Source organism: Passer montanus, unplaced genomic scaffold (genome assembly GCF_014805655.1).
Source record: "Passer montanus isolate IOZ18808 unplaced genomic scaffold, ASM1480565v1 scaffold53, whole genome shotgun sequence".
Classification (NCBI taxonomy): Eukaryota; Metazoa; Chordata; class Aves; order Passeriformes; family Passeridae; genus Passer; species Passer montanus.
Window position 1 is genome coordinate 5,434,945 of NW_024370263.1, and position 17,225 is coordinate 5,452,169.

At 44.8% G+C, this 17,225-nt stretch overlaps 1 protein-coding gene across 1 annotated transcript in view; it reads left to right on the top strand.

Moving 5' to 3' along the window:
- Positions 1–17,225, top strand: part of PPTC7 (protein phosphatase targeting COQ7) — a 21,294-nt gene continuing 4,069 nt past the window's right edge. Inside the window, exons 1-5 of the mRNA XM_039724298.1 lie at positions 1–452; positions 9,699–9,878; positions 12,585–12,783; positions 14,873–14,996; positions 16,640–16,769. Coding sequence (XP_039580232.1) covers positions 251–452; positions 9,699–9,878; positions 12,585–12,783; positions 14,873–14,996; positions 16,640–16,769 — 835 coding nt within the window. The 5' untranslated portion in view covers positions 1–250. The remainder of the gene's footprint in view (positions 453–9,698; positions 9,879–12,584; positions 12,784–14,872; positions 14,997–16,639; positions 16,770–17,225) is intronic.

Here is a 17,225-nt window from a genome sequence, read left to right on the forward strand (position 1 = left end):
GAGGGTGGCGCGGAAGGCGGGGGCGCTGCCGGCGAGCCCGGCCGTGAGGGGCAGCGCGCGGGGCAGCGTGAGGGGCGGGTGAAGCGCAGCCGGAGGGACGAGGCTCCGCGGCGCTCGGAGCGGCGGCGGCGCGGGCCGGCGGGCAGGGGAAGGAAGGCTGGCGCCCTGCGGCTGGCGCTCGGCGGGCAGGAGGCGGCTGCGCCGGTGGCTCCCCGCGTTCCTGGCGCTCGGCTGCTGGGCGCCCCACGCCATGTTCTCGGTGCTCTCCTACGGCAGGCTGGTGGCGCGGGCGGTCCTGGGCGGCCTGTCGCAGACGGACTCCCGCGACTACAGCCTGGTGACGGCCAGCTGCGGCTTCGGCAAAGATTTCCGCAAGGGCATCCTCAAGAAAGGCATGTGCTACGGGGATGACGCCTGTTTCGTGGCGCGGCACCGCTCCGCCGATGTGCTGGGTAAGTGGCCGGGCCGGGGGCTGAGGCGGCTCCGGCCTCCCCCTCCTTCCCGGGGCTGCACATGGCGAGCGGCTCGAGCCCCGGTCGCAGACAAAGGAGCCGGTTCTGCCTGTCATTGTCACTGTGAGTTCGCTTTTTTAGCTTCCCAAGGAAGCTCTCGTGGTCTTTGTTGCAGCTCTGCCCGCCTTTGGCACGGAGGGTTGTGTGTGCCCGGGCCCAGTCTGGGCGTCTCACCTGTGCGTGCCTTTAAGGCCTGGTGGCTCCAAACTCACAGAAACAGCTCCCAGTGCCTTTCACTTTCTGTCTTTTTCTTTAAAACCTGAGCCCCGTGTACATGCATTGCATTTAAACGGACAAGATCGCTTGAGCAGGCACTTCCTGATTTTAACGCGTGCAGTGTCCTTGTCAAGTGAAAGGCAGAGTGACATTGAGACTGGAATCAAATGTCAAACTTCAGCTTCGTTGTTTGTTCTGGCCTGATTGCGCTCTCTGCTTTAGAGTCACTGGCGAAATGAATCTTAAGGGTTCAAATTTTAGAAGCAGTGAGTAATTATGGATAATCAATAGAATCTTCAGACTATGAGCCACATTGCTTTTGACAGTGCTTTGACCTTTCTCCTGTGTACTCAAGGTTGAATTTGGCTGTCACTCTGCACAAGTTAGTCGTGGTGTAACTACAGAAGGAAATTTTTACCAAAACTTTGACACTTACAAGAAAGCTTCCTCCTCCCTGCCCCTGTCCATGGTTTTTTGTTTTGTTGTAGTTTTTTGGTTTTGTTTTTGCATTTATTTATTTTAAACCGGTGGGGTTGCCGTGTGCCATCTCAAGCTGTGGAAGTGGTGGGTGGTTCTTCAGTCTGGCGCTGTCCTTGTAACTTGGTTGCCATTTAGCAGAGCCCAGAGGTTTTCCTCAGGAAGCTGCAAGTTGGTGCTAGGTAACAGTTATTGCTGCTTCTTCTCGAGGAAGCTGTTACTGTAAGAATGATGCCACAGCTCTCGAGATGTGGAAGGCTGCTGGGTGCATTTTAGACACTCATCATCTTCTCTCTGGTGCCTCTTCCAGATAAACTTTTTGGGATTAGAATTAGCTGTTGGACACCCTTCCTTTAGCATGTGACTAAGCCTGGCTGCCTTTAAAGTTCATGCTAGGCCAGCACTGATAAATAACTGAGCAATTGGTGTTTGCCCTTAAGAGAAGTGCAGGATCTCCTGTACTTTGAAGTGGACTCTGTGTGGGGAAGAGACAGATTTAGCCCCGTTTGATGGTGTTTAGGGGGTTTTGGCCATATTTGGTAATTACTTTATGTGGACCTACAGTTTGTCTTGTGTTCCTGCTGGAATCAACAGAGAGTTGCATTTCTAAGTTGGTCTTTGCATTAATTTTCATGGCAACTTGGAAACAAACAGAATTGTAGCTCTACTTTAGGATCAAACAGCAAAGAGGGCAGCAGACCCAGGATGTCTGAAGTACCAAGAAGCAAATAATTTAAATAGAAAATCTCTTGGTTTGTTTTATTTTGGGATTTTTCCCCTGGTAAAGCTATTTTTATGTCAGTTTCTTATTGCTTTTTTAATATATGTATTGAAAACCCAAAATCTCTGTACTTTCTGCAAAAACAGCAATGTTCAGGTGGGTTTTGATGCTTCTAGATTGTTTCATTTTCATCTGTAGCTCCTAGGTTTACAGACATGGTGGTTTTCTCCAGTTTCTGTTGCTGGGATCATTTCTTTGCTCTCTCAGCCAGTCCTTTTGCACTGCTGCAGAGACAGTTTCAGCACCACCAGTGTTTTCCTGTCCTCACTTCCTCTTATTCCCATCACAGTTCTGAGGTTCCTTCATTATTTTTTAAGACCCTCATAAATTTTGTGCTGCCTCAGTACCTACTCTGCACCTCAACAAAACTCCCTGCGCTGCACTGTTGGCTTTCAAACTTAATTTTTTTGACATTTAAGGGAGAGGCTCACGTGGTTTGAGCCCAAGTGATCACTTGACACAGTAAATTTCAAGTGTACCACTTGCAGTGAGTAGTCTTCAGTGACAAAGCCAGGCCAGATAATTGATGTAGCATTCCTCTGTGCCAGTGTTTTCTGGAAGCAGTGCACTGTGGAGAGCTGCCTGTGTGGGATGGGTTGGGTGTGGTGGAGAGTGAAGGAGCTACTCCCAACCACTTGGCATGAGTGCTTGGGGATTCATTTTCTTAGGTCAAGCAAGAGTTGACTTGGCAGTGTGTTTATAGCAGAATCAAAATGCTAAACACTTCTTTTGTTGTATGTGTGCTGTACAGTTCAAAGGCTGAGTGTTTAACAGTGTCTCCTAGTCTGGGCTTTGTCCTTTCACAGTAGGATCAGCAGAAGGCTGGTGAAGGTTCAGGTTCTTTCCTGCCCTCCCGTAGTTGTTCAAGGCATGATAAGGCCTGTTAATGTGAACTTGTATCCTTGAGGGTTTTGTCTCTCATTTGTGCTTTTGTCTGGAACATAATTGTCAATTTTGCATCTTTTCTTCCCATTCTGAGCACAGGGAGAAATGAGAAGCTCAGAACAGGAGGTTCTCCTTAGGGATCACCCAAAGGAAATGGCTTTACTGCTAATGTTACTCTCTAGAGCTTTGCAGTTCAGGCCTGTGTTTCCTTTCTCTCTGTTGTACCCTGATGTATTTTCTGTTCATTCACTGCCAGTGTCTTGGGTGTTGAGTCCTCAGAATATTGAAATCTCTCACAGAGATTTGGGACTTGTTCTGTACTGCTTCATGTGTGATGCCTTTGGAAATTTTGAGGACAGAAATGCTGCTTTTTTCAAAGCTGAAAACCAAAACTCTGACACCTCTGGTTTTTCTCATTAGCATGCAAGTAGGAATTTTACTATGTAGGGAACAAGCCAAATTTTAAAAATTAACCTAAACAGTTTTACAGTCCTTTCACTGAATTACCAAAAGTAAAAGTTAAAGCCAAGGTTTTCACCTCTAGAAATTTTAAGGTGTGACATGCTGGTGATAGTTTTTTTCCTTAATTTTGGGATCTGCCTTTTCTTGCTTGTTCTGGCCTTATCAGGCTCCCGATGTCTTTGCTCGTTTTTTATGGATTTTCCAAGCTGTTGTGTGACTCATTATTGAAACATTGCAGCAGCCAGTGTGCATCCCGTGACAGCATCACTTATACAATGTCTGTGCTGGGTACAACTTTGGGTGTAGCCAGTGTGACTTGACTCTTCCAAACTATTTCTGTCCCCCGGAGTAAGGAAAAACTGTCTGCCAGCAGGAAACTGTTTGTGCACTGCAGAGTTAAAATTTGACAATTGTTCTGTTTGCTGCAAATCTTTGATTTTTAGTTTTTGGGGGAGGGGAGTGTCTGGGTGCTGCAGGGCAGCTACTCTAAAGTGAAAGGAACTGCACTTGGTTTGAAAATTTTATCAGCAGCCTGCATAGGAGGTAGGTAAAACTACAGAGTGACAAAGCCCTGGAATATTGTGAGTGTCACTGTCATCAGGAAAAGTAAACTTCAGCACCTGAAAGGATTTGTAGATGAAATGTCAAGGTTGTTGTGGCAGCTGTAGAGGAGGGAGGGATCCTTCCCTGGAAGCCTGAAGGTTATAGAGGACTGTGTTAAGTGGTTTATTTGGTATCATACCTATTAAAGAGATTGCTGCCTTATCACAACTTATCACACTGAAGGAGCCAAGCCTCCCTCAGAGTCACCTTTCACCCAGTGCATGTGAGAGCTCAGGGAGCCTGGGAGGCAGGAGCAGAGATCTGCAGAGCTGCACACGTGCCTTGCTTTGTAGCAGGTCACAGGAAATGTTCTGTGGAGCATCAGGGCTGGCATTTGTAGGGACACTGCAGTCTGAGAGCCACCCCACTGACAGTCACTGGCTGCCTTTGTGTCAGCAGAGCTGCTCTGGAGCAGCACTGAATGTAACCCCTGAGAATGAAACTTATATCTGGTTATTCTTCTTTCCCACAGTTTCTGCAAGGACATTGCACACAAGTATTGAGGTCAGAATTTCCAGTGGAGCACTAGTTTTAACTGTAAATGCTATTGATGCTTCTTGATGGCAGCCAATTTTCCATTTATACACAGATGTTGGCCTGAAGGAAGAGCAGGCTCTGTCAGAAATCAGAGGGAAATAGGCAAAGCTGATGAGGGTATGGCTATATGAGGGTTAATCATGCCTGTGCCATAGGAAGCATTGGAAAAGTCTCCTGCTCTTTGCTCTGGTTCATCCCTGCTGTGAATGCTGAGCCTGAGATGGGCCAGGCTGGCAGGGATTTATTTCAGTGTCTGCCCCCAGTACCTGCCCTTCCTCAGTCACTGAACACCTTGAGAAATTAGGTAGTTGTAACTAGGGATTTTTTTATAAAGTCTGCAGAAATAATTTATAGCTTAGTGTTCTCCTGGAGCTCCCCAAATGCACCGAGTGATTCCTCAGGCTTCAATAAAATATGGAGGAAATCTACCTGGCAAAAATCAGCTTCATACACAAGTGTGTTCTAGCAGTGGGGGGGAAATAGATATAAGGAACTGTTGCTTTCCTGTGGGAGTAGATGCACAATTTAATGTTTCCAGTTCCGTGTTTCTCCTTCACTTTGTTCCTCAAGATCATTGCTCACTTTGCCTTTGCTTTTTGCTCCCTGTTGTCACTTACCCACTTACTCTTCCAGCACCTTTCTGCTTCATGCAAGGGTAGTTTAAGTTTTACTGTAGCAGTGTGAATAAGTAACCTTCCCTTCTGTAACTTGTTAGCAGTCACACACCATCTGTCCTTGGGGATTTGTATTTAACTGGGTTATTTCTTTGGTTATTTCTCTCAAAACCTTGAGGGGGGTAGACACCCTTCGGCTCTAACAGATCCAGGGAAGCTGCTGAGGGTCACTGCTGGCTTTGCCATTGAACTTGGTTTAGATGAAGAACCTGTCTAGGTGTGTGATTTATCCCACCACTGATAAAACAAGAAATCTTATCATTTTATCTCAGTTCTGACGCTGACAAATACTAGGTGCTATATTTCAGACTTGTGTGGTGCAACTCATTGCACTTTTTTTACCATTTTAGCCTCCATATTTGATGCAAAATTCAGTTATAAATACATCCTTTTGATGTTCTTTTAGCAGTGATTCATTGCTATTTCAGGTGAGGATCTCAAGAAATTGAAAGTTCAGTAGGATGTGCGGAGTGCCTTAGAAAGTTAATTGTGGTTGCATGCACAAGCAGCTCCTGCTGAGGCATTTGTGCCTGCCTGCTGCTTCTGTGTGTGATTTTTATTCTTGGCTGATGCAATATTTCAAAATGTCCAACTCTCAAGAGATTTTTGGGACAGGGTGGTGCTTCTGGACTCTGACCGTGGGCAGGTTAATTTGCTAGCTAACCAGAACTGCCCCTCACAGCATTATTTATATTAAACAGGGTTTGATCAGTATCAGGGCTTTGTTATGAACTTTCAGGCTGTTTAGTTTATATTTGCTGTGAGCCAGGAGAACACCTGGATCTCACTCACACAAGTGAGTGCTGAAAAGCAGATATTGCTGCTTTCAGCACTGGCTGCTTTTCCCTGGGCTTCTGCAGGGAGCTCATGTGCTGGCAGGCAGAACCACTTCACATTTGCATTTCAGCTGGTGTCTTATCCCGGGTGCTTTTAGCATTTTGAAATCAGCCTTAACAAGTTTCACCACCAGCATCTTCCCTGGCTCAGTTTCAGTGCTGCAGCATCAGTCATTTGTGCTTTGTCTCGTAACTGCCTGACAGGTGTTTCTCTGAGAGAGATTTTGATATTCTGAGTCTTTGAGGAGTTGGAAAAAGTCAGTTTTTGGATTGACACATGCAGCAAGTATTTTATCTGGCAGGCATGTTTCTGTGTTTTCCAGCACAAGGGAATGTAGTGGAGTGTTAACTCAGATTCTGAAAGATCTCTGTAATACAGTTAAATACTTGAGAAGTATTTATTCTTTTGAAGTAATTTATTGTGAAATGTTCAATTGCTTTATTTACAATGGTGGTTCATCTAGCTGCAGGCATTGCACTGTCACGTGGATGCTTGAGTAATTTCTGCATGGGCTTGAACAAGGAGTAGCCACAGAAATGTTCTTTGTATAAAATTTTCTCATTTACTGAATGGCATGAATGAAAAAAAACCCCAAGGTTTGTGTACAGTTCAATTTCAGCAATTCTCAGCCATGCATTTTGTTTTAAATGTCCCATGATTCCTGATTTGTAACATGGTTAATACTGGAACACAATGGTTTATGGCTCAAAGGAAGACCTCAGTGTTTGTTGAAAAGGATTGCACTGTCACGTGGATGCTTGAGTAATTTCTGCATGGGCTTGAACAAGGAGTAGCCACAGAAATGTTCTTTGTATAAAATTTTCTCATTTACTGAATGGCATGAATGAAAAAAAACCCGAAGGTTTGTGTACAGTTCAATTTCAGCAATTCTCAGCCATGCATTTTGTTTTAAATGTCCCATGATTCCTGATTTGTAACATGGTTAATACTGGAACACAATGGTTTATGGCTCAAAGGAAGACCTCAGTATCAATTATTTTGAATATATACCTTTATTTTTTTTTCTTGGATGAAAGCAAAGGTATTATATATAAATAGAGCTTGGCATTATTCCTTGGGAGTGATCCTGCCAATAGCAACACCTTTGAATTTTCTTTTGATGACAGAGGGAAAACCTGGTATTAATCAAAGCTGAGTTTTTAGTTTTTGCTGCTTCTGGAGTTTGAAACAGTTTCACTCCTTGTTTGCTGTACATCACATAGCACAAAGCTTACTTAAGCTTTATTCTCATTTACATTTCATCTGTTTCAGTAGCAGCTTACCCAAACTCTTTCAAAGTCACATATTCCTTTCCCAGGTGAAGCTGTTCAGTTTACAGAGATTGCAGAAGGTGAAGATGCTGGTTTTATTTTAAAGCCATATTGAAGCTTGGACAGGATGATTAAAGGTCTTGGCCCCAAACCTTTACAAAGCCCCACCTTTTCCATTTGGGGCAAGGCCAAGAAATAGAGTTGGTGGCTGCTGGGGGGTTGGGGAGGTGGCACTGAAGGGAGCTCCAGGGCTGCTCCTGAATGCAGTGGCTGTGTGTGCCTGGGGAATGGGGAGCCAGGAGAGCTGTCCTGGAGCTGTGGGACCAGGCAGAGCCAGAGGAGCTGCTGGGCATGTCTGGAGGGTGATTGCTTTGGAAGGCACTGGCAGAACCTACTTTAAGCTGTTTATAGCTTGCATAAAGCAGACAGGAAGGCAGACAGACAAAGGCAGTGCCTGGCTCAGGGTAGGGCATGAAGGGTGCTGCCATGATTATGGATTCACATTTCCTGCCTGGGGTAAGAAAGGAACAAAGAAAGGCAGGTGGTGTACTCATTTTTCCTTTAAAAATTGAATAGGTTTTGATAATTGACCTCCTCAGGTGCTTGGTGAGGTGGCTTTCTGTACTCTGTGCTAAAGCTGCAGTGTTTGTGTTTCAGGGTTTCCCAACACTGATGTAAAGGGATTTTCTGGATCGCTTGAGGGAACTCTGTAACTTCTGCTGAGCTTTCTTTGTAACTGCCTTGGGAGCCAAGAGCTTTGGGCAGAATTTGTCAAACATCTTTTCATTGCATTAACCCTGTTGTCAGGGAAGCAGTGCAGAAATACATCTGGACTATGTTCATTTTAAAGGGCAGGAAAGAAAATGTTTATCTGGTAACTTCACATAAAGCACCACCATTTAACCTGAAGCTGAGTTTCTGTTCCAAGTTCCAGATCTAGAACCTTTCCTTTATGATCTCTTGTTCTAGACTTGTCTGTATGGCAGCAGAAAGCAAAGGGTTAATCCAGTATTAACCTGAGGTTGTGAGACCTGTGGGGAGAGGATTAATCTGTTATTGAAGAGTTTAGAAAAGTCATTTCTGGGAATGCTGGGTGCTTTTGCTTGAGCTTCTTCCCAGGGACTGCTCAAAGAGGTGAATGCAGGGATCTGCATTCCTGTGACATTCTTCTGAGAAGGCAGAGGGACAAAGCAGGTGTCTGAAAGGTTGTGCACTATTTTAGGGAGAAATCTGATTAATGTTGATAGGCTGTTCAGAGTCTGGCCATAGCCTCCTGTCAGATTAGAGTTCACGCCAAGGTCGGCTCTGGACCTTCCATCTCAGTTTCAGGCCGTGTCCATGTGAAGGGCGTTTGGAGATGAGCAAATGGAGTTTTATCTTCTCACTCACATTTTCATGCCTTTGATGATAGCAGAGGTTTTTTCCTGAGGAGACTGTCCTTCAGCACAATCTGAGCACTGAAATTCACTTTTTGTGCTTTTGTCATGAACATATTTCAGCTTTACTGTAATGTTTTGGAAATCTGCTTGAAATGGTTTGTCCCATGCTGAGGATCAAAAAGACTTTGGGAAAAATTTCCACAGAGTAGCATTCTAATCTCAAATAATACCTTTAGCAGTATTTTGCTTTTATCATTTAACCAGTTGGAAGAAGTTCAAAGTTCTTGAACCTGGTGACCAGCAGAAAATGTGTCTGCTGCTCACCTCCCTCTGATCATCCCCTTTCCGTGACCACAGTCACTGTTTTCCCTGTTGCTTAGAAGCTTCCCAGGCTTTGGCAGAATTGGTCTCATTTTCTGATGTCCAGGTTATTTTGAATAACTGAAAGTTCTCTGAGTCATAGTCAGTTTTCATTCTCTTGCTTGGCTGGAGCTGTAAGCAACAAACTCTCCTTGGAAGGGGCAGGTCCCAGAATTGTGTTGGTTACATGGATTTTGGAAAACACTTGTAAAATGGAGATTTATTTTCTACAGAAGTAGAGATCATTGTCCTTCACATGAGGAGGTAGTCTGAGGAAAAACTGTGCTGCTGAATAGCAGGAAGAGTTTCTGTGTCATTTCTGTGCTAGTTAAAATGCTGGCCTTCACTTTTAAAATTAATAAAATCTCTTCCCTTTTAATGGACTGATGAGAGGTTAATGGGATTGATACCCCCAAATATCCCATTATTTGTTCTCCAGTGGAGTCACCCTCCTCATTCTCAGCATTAGACTTCTGCCTTCCTTTCAGCAGTTCAGATTATATTTGGAGATTTGTTGGGGAGCTGATATCAGAAGATACCTTAAAAATACTCAGAAATTTATTTGTTAATCAAAAATGTTTTCCAGGCAGGTGCCATGTCCTACATTTTAGTTACTAAATATCATCAGTGATATAAAATAATGAAACCCCTTGTTTTGGAAACCATTTCTGCTGAGGTAACTGTGGTTCTGTGTTTCCTTGCAGGGGTGGCAGATGGTGTTGGTGGCTGGAGAGACTACGGGGTGGACCCTTCTCAGTTCTCAGGGACTCTCATGAGGACGTGCGAACGTTTAGTGAAGGAAGGACGGTTTGTTCCCAGCAATCCTGTTGGAATCCTCACTGCAGGCTATTGTGAGCTGCTGCAGAACAAAGTACCTTTGCTTGGTAAGACACAAAAATATGTCAGTTCAATCTGGGTCGTGTGTTACACATGGGCTTTCTGAAGGGTGCTTGAATCTCTTGGCATTGTGTCCAGCAAATTCACAGTTAACTTCTCTTAATTAACTGAAAACAGAAATGCAGTCGCCTTGGTGGCATCCTTATTTTCTCTAAAACTGTTTTAATTAATTTAGTAGTGCAGGGAGTGTTGATGTGTGTGTATTTATATATAAAATAAAAGGCTTTCTGTGGGAAGGGTGAATTCAGAGTTTGCAGAGCGAGTTCTGCAGTGGAACACTGCACATGTGCTCACTCTGTGTTTTATATGTATAAATAACTGTTCTCTGCTGAAAACTCTTCGTGGTACTGGTTATGGCTTTTTCTTCAGCTATGCAAGGAGAAATATTTTCTGAGGATAATTGGATGTAGTTCTGCTCATTTCTGGCCTTACTCTGCTCCTGTTGCCTTTTATACCCAGTGGACTCAACCAGTTGGTTGACTTGAGTAGTTCATATCATACAATCTCTGGTAGCATTATTTTTATAAACTTTGTGGGGGGATTCATTACAGATCTCTCTGAAAGCCAGCTGAAGTAGATGCTTCACATATTCTGTGTCAGCATTGATGGGACACAGGACATTCAGCTGCCTGGGGACTGGGAGCAGATAGAGAGGCCACACTCAGTCTCAGCTGACAGCTCTGCCAAGGGGACACTTCTCTAAAGGACATGAGACCTCTTCTCCTCCAAGAAAGTGTTTGCCCTGCATGAAATGCATGCAGCTCACCTGACCTTAAGCTCCTGTGCCAGAGCAGTGCAGTGTGAGCTATATTTAACTTGTCTGCTGAGCTGGGAGCAGATGTTCTCGCATTATACGCCTGAAGAATGGGTTGGAACCTCAGGAGTGACCTTAAGTGTCACAAAAATAGCAGTGGTCAGTAATGACATTAGGATTTGGGGTGTTGAATGGTGCTTATTTGTGCAAAGCAGGTGTAGCTGTGAGTGAGCTGCAAAGTGGGGCACTGGCAGGAGCTCTCCCTGTGCCTTTGGAGACAGAGCAGCTCGCTGGGCTTGACCTTTGCAGTGCTGAAAAGCAGCGTGTGCTGAGTCACAAGATCTGAATTCCACACATGGCCTCCTGGTTACACTCTGCTAATAGAGTTAGAATTTGAAACTAATGATCCTTACTGTTTCTCCTTTAACTGAGAGCAGTATTTTTAGAAGGAGGAATGAAACCCTGAAATTACCACAGCAATGAGCATTTAGAGTTTATTTAAAATAAAGGGACAGGAGAAGACTTCATTAAGGAGGATTCATTGGGCAATAACTTCTCCTGGCTGTTGTGCTTTAAGCCTGGATACTTGGTTCACCAGGATTGAATGCAGCAAATAATGTAAAATAAAACTGAAATGGGAGGAAACTGTGCCATTTATTTAATCACTCTTGTGTTACAGCACAGTTTTAGACATTGTCACATGGAAAATCAGATTTTTTTCCGGAGATACAGCTTTGACTTAACATTCATTAAGGACAGGGAAGGTCCTGTGCATTCACTAGAGAACAGATTCAGGGCAAGTGCAGTGCAGGGAACTCTCTGTATTAGAAAGGGAATTGTCTGGAACAGGCAATGCCTGGAGCCAGCTGGACTTCTGCACTAGCAAGCCTGATCCTAAGCTTTGCTCACTGCAAGCTTGTGGTCTGTCCAGCATGGAGCTGTGCTTGGAAAACCCTGCTGGGAGAACATGAGGGGCACTGCAAGCTTGTGGTCTGTCCAGCATGGAGCTGGAAAACCCTGCTGGGAGAACATGAGGGATGAAGGTGAAGACAGTTCACGAGCTGGTGATATGGGGCAGAAGTGCTGTAGCTTTATTTCCCCCCTTGGGCATTGAAAGGTCTTTTGGTGGCTGTCCTGTTTGCTGGAAGGACTTTGGGTTTCTTTGCAACACAGCATTTTTGTGGCTTGCAACCAAGCACGGTTGGTGGCTATTCCCAGTGAATGAATGGAGAATTCCTCAGTGCCCTCAAGCATGGCTGGGGTAGTTCCAAGCACAGTTGACATCATGTTTCTGCTATTACTTTAATTTGGAACTGGATTTGTCTCTGAAACATTTTCTTAAACTTGTAGAGTTGGTGTCCTGAAGATGTGACAGGATTGTTATTTTTAAACCTGAAGCAAGCTCTGCAGAGCCAGGCTGGGAGGAAAAGCATTTCATGTTCTGAGCAGAGAAATGCAGCAGGACCTAATACTTAATTGCCAGCAGTTCTTTACTTGGTGTGGTTTAGTTACAACTGAGTGAAACTGTGTGGAGAGCTCCTAGCACTGTATGGATGCTACTAGAATTCTATTATCTCCATGATTTTGGAATTTCAGTATTTTATGTGAGTTCTGTAAATCCGGTCCTATAGCAGAATGTGCTGACATATGTTGGGATGGAAAACTGTAAATAAAGCCAAACAAAACAGGTATTTGTCAGCATAATGTGGTTACCAAAATCAAAGCAGGAGGAGTAAATTCTACACAAAAATCACAGTTTGTATCGCAAAGATTTCTTGCATTTTGCTGGTTTTATTTTATATTAATTCTGGTATTGTTGAGTATTTCCATTTCTCTGACTTTCAGGCTTTGATGAATGTTGTAATAATGGAACTGTTGGTCAGATGAGTGAGAGAACAAGCAGTTTCTGTAGGGCTGACTGCAGTCACTGTGTTTGCAGGGAGCAGCACAGCTTGTATAGTAGTCCTGGACAGATCAAGTCACCGTTTACATACAGCCAACTTGGGAGATTCTGGATTCCTGGTGGTCAGAGGTGGAGAGGTCGTCCATCGATCCGACGAGCAGCAGCACTACTTCAACACTCCCTTCCAACTGTCCATAGCTCCACCAGAGGCAGAAGGAGTTGTCTTAAGTGACAGGTAAGGGGGAAGAGGAGCTTTAATTTTTAATCTGTGCATGTGACCAGCTCCCAGAAAGATGCTGTGGGGCTCTTCTGTACCTCACAGGATACAAACACGTGTCCAGTCAGGCCCTGCACCTGCCACCCTCCCTCTTTGGGTAACATGAACATTTCTCACCTTGTACTTTGTACCTGTTGCACAGTCTGAATTTATTGGTCTGTTTGTGGTGGCATATTCCCATAGCCATGGGCTTGCTCTGATCCATGGGAAGATGTCACCCACTCTGGCTGGAGTGTGCACAAGTGCCTGGGCTCTCCAATCCCTGCCCGTGCTCCCCTGGGACTGTTTGGAGTAGCTAATTTAGATATCTTGGCACTGAGGTTGCAAGTGCTTGAAGAATAGAGCAGAGGGACATGTGACTGTAACTTGTGTTTCCAACTTGCTGTTTCCAGCAGCATATTGTATTTGACCAAAACCAGCAAAAAAACTGTCTGGCAGAACACCAAGCTGGGAATGAGAGTATGAGGAAAGGACAATCTGTTCACAGAAATGAGTTGTTTCAAAGGCAGGCTTGTTCTTGTGTCTTCCCTTAGGAATGTCAGGCTGATCCATCCTGACTTGGTGAATGTAATATGAAAGAAACTTAGAAATAAACAGCTTTCAAATATGTGTTAAAATTCAGCTTCAAAATGTCTCACTCATTAAAGTGATATCCCTCCTGTGAACATAGGGAGGTGGTAACAGGATCTCCAAAGAATGGCCATGGAATAAAGGGAATGCAGAAGGCAGCTGAAGTGTTGGGCTCAGTGTGCTTGAGTCTTTTCCAACCTAAATGATTCTATGCAGTATCAGGGCTGATGCAGTAAAAATTGAGACTTTAATCCAAAATAGCTCTTTTTGAAAGTGTTGGTTAAGCTGCTGAAACTCCTGACTGACCATTCTTGTGTGTGGTTTCATTTTTTCATCCTGCAGCTGCTGAGAGGAAGCCAGGGTAGGACTCTGAAATTAGAAGCGTTCGGTGATCCAAGCTCTTTGTTAGACTAAAATTAAATGATCCCTTGAAATTTCAGAGCTGTAAAAAAATCTTTCATTTTTCTGAGATTCTTTGTCATCCGTAGGAAGGCGATAAGAACAAAAAGCAGAAGGATAATTGATAATGTCCAGTGGAAGTCAGGGAAGCCAAGTAATCTGAGTCATCCAGTAATAAGGAAAGCACAAGATAAATGTGCTCCCACACTTCAGCTCTGAATCATGATTACAGCTTTCTGCTGGTTCCTGCACTGTTCCTGACGTTAATTAGTACTCATGCTCCTTGTCGAAACGCTTCTCCTGTCCTTTTTTATTTGTTGTCCCAGTTCAGTGATGAATTTGGCTATATATGGGCACAGGCAGGCAATGTTAACTCCATCAGCCTTCCTGAAGCTACACAGCAGTTGAGCAAAGCAGCTGCTCTGTGTTTTGGCAGAGCCCAGTGGCCTGGGATGCAGTGATTTCTCCTTTTTACAGATCCCTGAAGAGTCTTTAAAAATAAAAGGTTTGTTGTTATGTTGCTTCTGAGAATCAGATTTTGCAGCAATATTCATGGCCAAACTGGGTGTTTTCTGCTCTTGGTGTTGTGTAATGTGTTAGGCACAAGCATTCCAAAGAACTCTGGTCTCCTGGTAGTGATTTCCAGACATATTTCATATTCCATTGAATTAGAAAGTGATTCAGAATCCTGAAGTGTTTGGGCCAGGCCTGTTATGAATTTTCTTTCAAGTATCACTCTCTTACATCTTCTAGATGAGCAGAAGGGAGCCCTGAGCTGCCATTCTGCTTACTGGTTTCCTTGGAGACACACTCCTGAAGGAGATTTGTTTGCAGGATTGTTATTGTGGGAATTTGTAGTGCAGATCCTGGGTGTGGGAGCTGGAGCAGGCCCTGTTTGCAGTCCCAGGGCTGTGGTGGGGCTTTCCTGACAGCCCATGCTGCTGCTGCAGCTCCACAGTGAGCGATTTTTCCTTTCCCTTGCACAAACCCCAGGGAGCAGTGAAGTGCAGAGGCTGGGGCTGTGCTGTTGGAGGCTGTTTGGTTCTTTGTGGGTGCTTTAACCTCTGTCCATCCCCAGCCCCGAGGCTGCTGACAGCACGTCCTTCGATGTCCAGCTGGGGGACATCATCCTGACTGCCACAGACGGACTGTTTGACAACATGCCTGACTACATGATCCTGCAGGAGCTCAAAAAGCTGAAGGTGAGTCTGTGTGTTCTCAGGCTTTCACATATTTTGTGCTGGCTGAACCTTTACAGTTACTTCCTTTGCTTCTGATAGCTGAAACCTTTGTGTTTTATTAAAAAACCTTGCCACAAAGCTCAGTATCCTTAAAAGGCTTTTCAGGTGATATCCCATGGGAGCAGTGAGGGGACATTGACCCCAGAGAGCTTTCTCTTGGATCTGCATCCAGGCTGAATCCAGAAGCAGCAGCTTGGGCATGAATTCCCAAATAACAGCTGGTTCCATGTCAGTAACTGCTGAGGGAGGGAGAGGAGCAGGGAAGAGGAGGAGGAGGTAGCAGGGGCTGCCTTGGGCCACACACTGCACCTGCAGGTTGGAGGTGATACACAGGAAAATGGAGAAGCCTCTCCTGGGTTACTTGAGGGTGAGCTTACACTTAAAGTAACTTTCAGCTTCTCTAACCAGTAATTCTGACATATTATGGGCTGTCTGAATTGTGGGTTGCACGTGCTTGAAAATCTTCAGTGTTCTGTAAGAAAAAAATCCTGTCAACTTTTCCACATTAGTGACCACAAATGTTCTTTTTAAATAGTAAGAATACATTAAAATATTTTAACTTTATGGCTGAGAACATTTAGCTTCAGGCTATTTACTTACAGAAAGGAAAGTACACTTAAGGAGATATCAATATGTATAAATTCCTGGAGGAAACCATTTTGCTGTGAAATGCAAATAAGAGCATTACAGTGTGGTTTCAAGAGAATTTGGCCTCCTCTTATCCTGCAGCTACACAGGTCACTGATGTGTCACTGGGGCTGCAGCCACCTCACACCCTTGGCTGTGCTCAGAGTGGGGCTGTCCTGGCTGCCCACTGGAGCTGGAATTCCCTTGTGGAAGAAAGCTGAGCTCCACCTTTTGGTGTGTTTGGGAAAGGCACTGGAGTTCCCCAAGAGGTTCAGCCAAAAGTTAATCACATAAATGCCTGCTAATTCCCAAACCTGCGGGGAAGGCTCTTGAAATGACAAGGCATTTAAAAATGGTTACAGACAAAAAGAGCAGTGGCTGTCTGTCATGTTGGCTGGAGTGAGAAAAGCCTGGGAAGAAAGCAGCAGAATTACTGAAACAAGGAAAAAAAGTCCTTAAAATGCAGCCTGGAGAAAGTGTGTGTGCTCTCAGTGCATTTTTGTCATCTGAATTTAAAGTGCCCCTTCTCCCCAAGGGTGTTCTTGTCAGCTGGGGTGAGAGAGCCAGAGGTGCAAGGCTTGCACTCAGGATAAAACAAATACTTCACTAGAGCCTGTTTGGGAGGGAGGGAAGGGCCCTGCAGGGTGCCTGCAGGGACAGCTGCCAAGTGCCCTGTTCCCTTCAGGTGACATAGTTCAGTCTGTTTTGAGTATTATTCTTCTAAGCTTCTGAATTCTGGAAATCCTCCAAACCCAAGTCTGGAGCTGCTGGTGGGGATTTGAGGTCTGGCTGCCCCTGGTGAAGATCCACAGTTGTAACCCAATTTCCAAAGCCTAAAGAATGGGGAAGGCTCTGTTTGCAGGGGAAGGTGATAATTAATGACTCGGCACTGAGGGATCTCCAAACCTGACACAGATCAGCACAAAACCTTCTGTAGCCTTCTGTACAAGAGTAAACTCTTTTCCTCATGAATTTAGAACTCCAACTACGAGAGCATCCAGCAGACTGCACGGAGCATTGCTGAGCAAGCCCACGAGCTGGCCTATGACCCCACGTACATGTCACCCTTTGCACAGTTTGCCTGTGACAATGGATTGAATGTCAGAGGTAAGAGCTTCTCCTCCTCCCACTGCTGCTGTCCTGGAGAGATCTTTAGCAAAGTGAAGTTCTGCTGTTCCAAAATCCTGTAGGAAAACAGAGCAGTGGGAGATGTGGTTGGCAGAGAAGCACCAAGCTCATGTGGGATTTGGCAAAGCCCCCTGAGCCCAGCAGGGCAGGAGCCTCCTGGGGGGAAGCAGCTGGAGCACAGAGAACACAGTGCCCTGATTGTTTTATTTTTACTGTAATCTGTGCATTCCTGCCCAGGAATCCTGCCTGAGATGAGCTCTCCAGTACTCCTGTACAGGACTTGTTGCTTGGATTCGGGTGTGTGGGTGGTGTTGTGTGAGGGTAGTTTTTTATTTCATTTTTTTAAGGTCTCTTCTTACTGCTGTGTTTCAGCTGAGGTTCTGCCCACTCTTTGGTAGATTTGGGATTGGTTTTTTGGTTGAAATTTGCAACTCT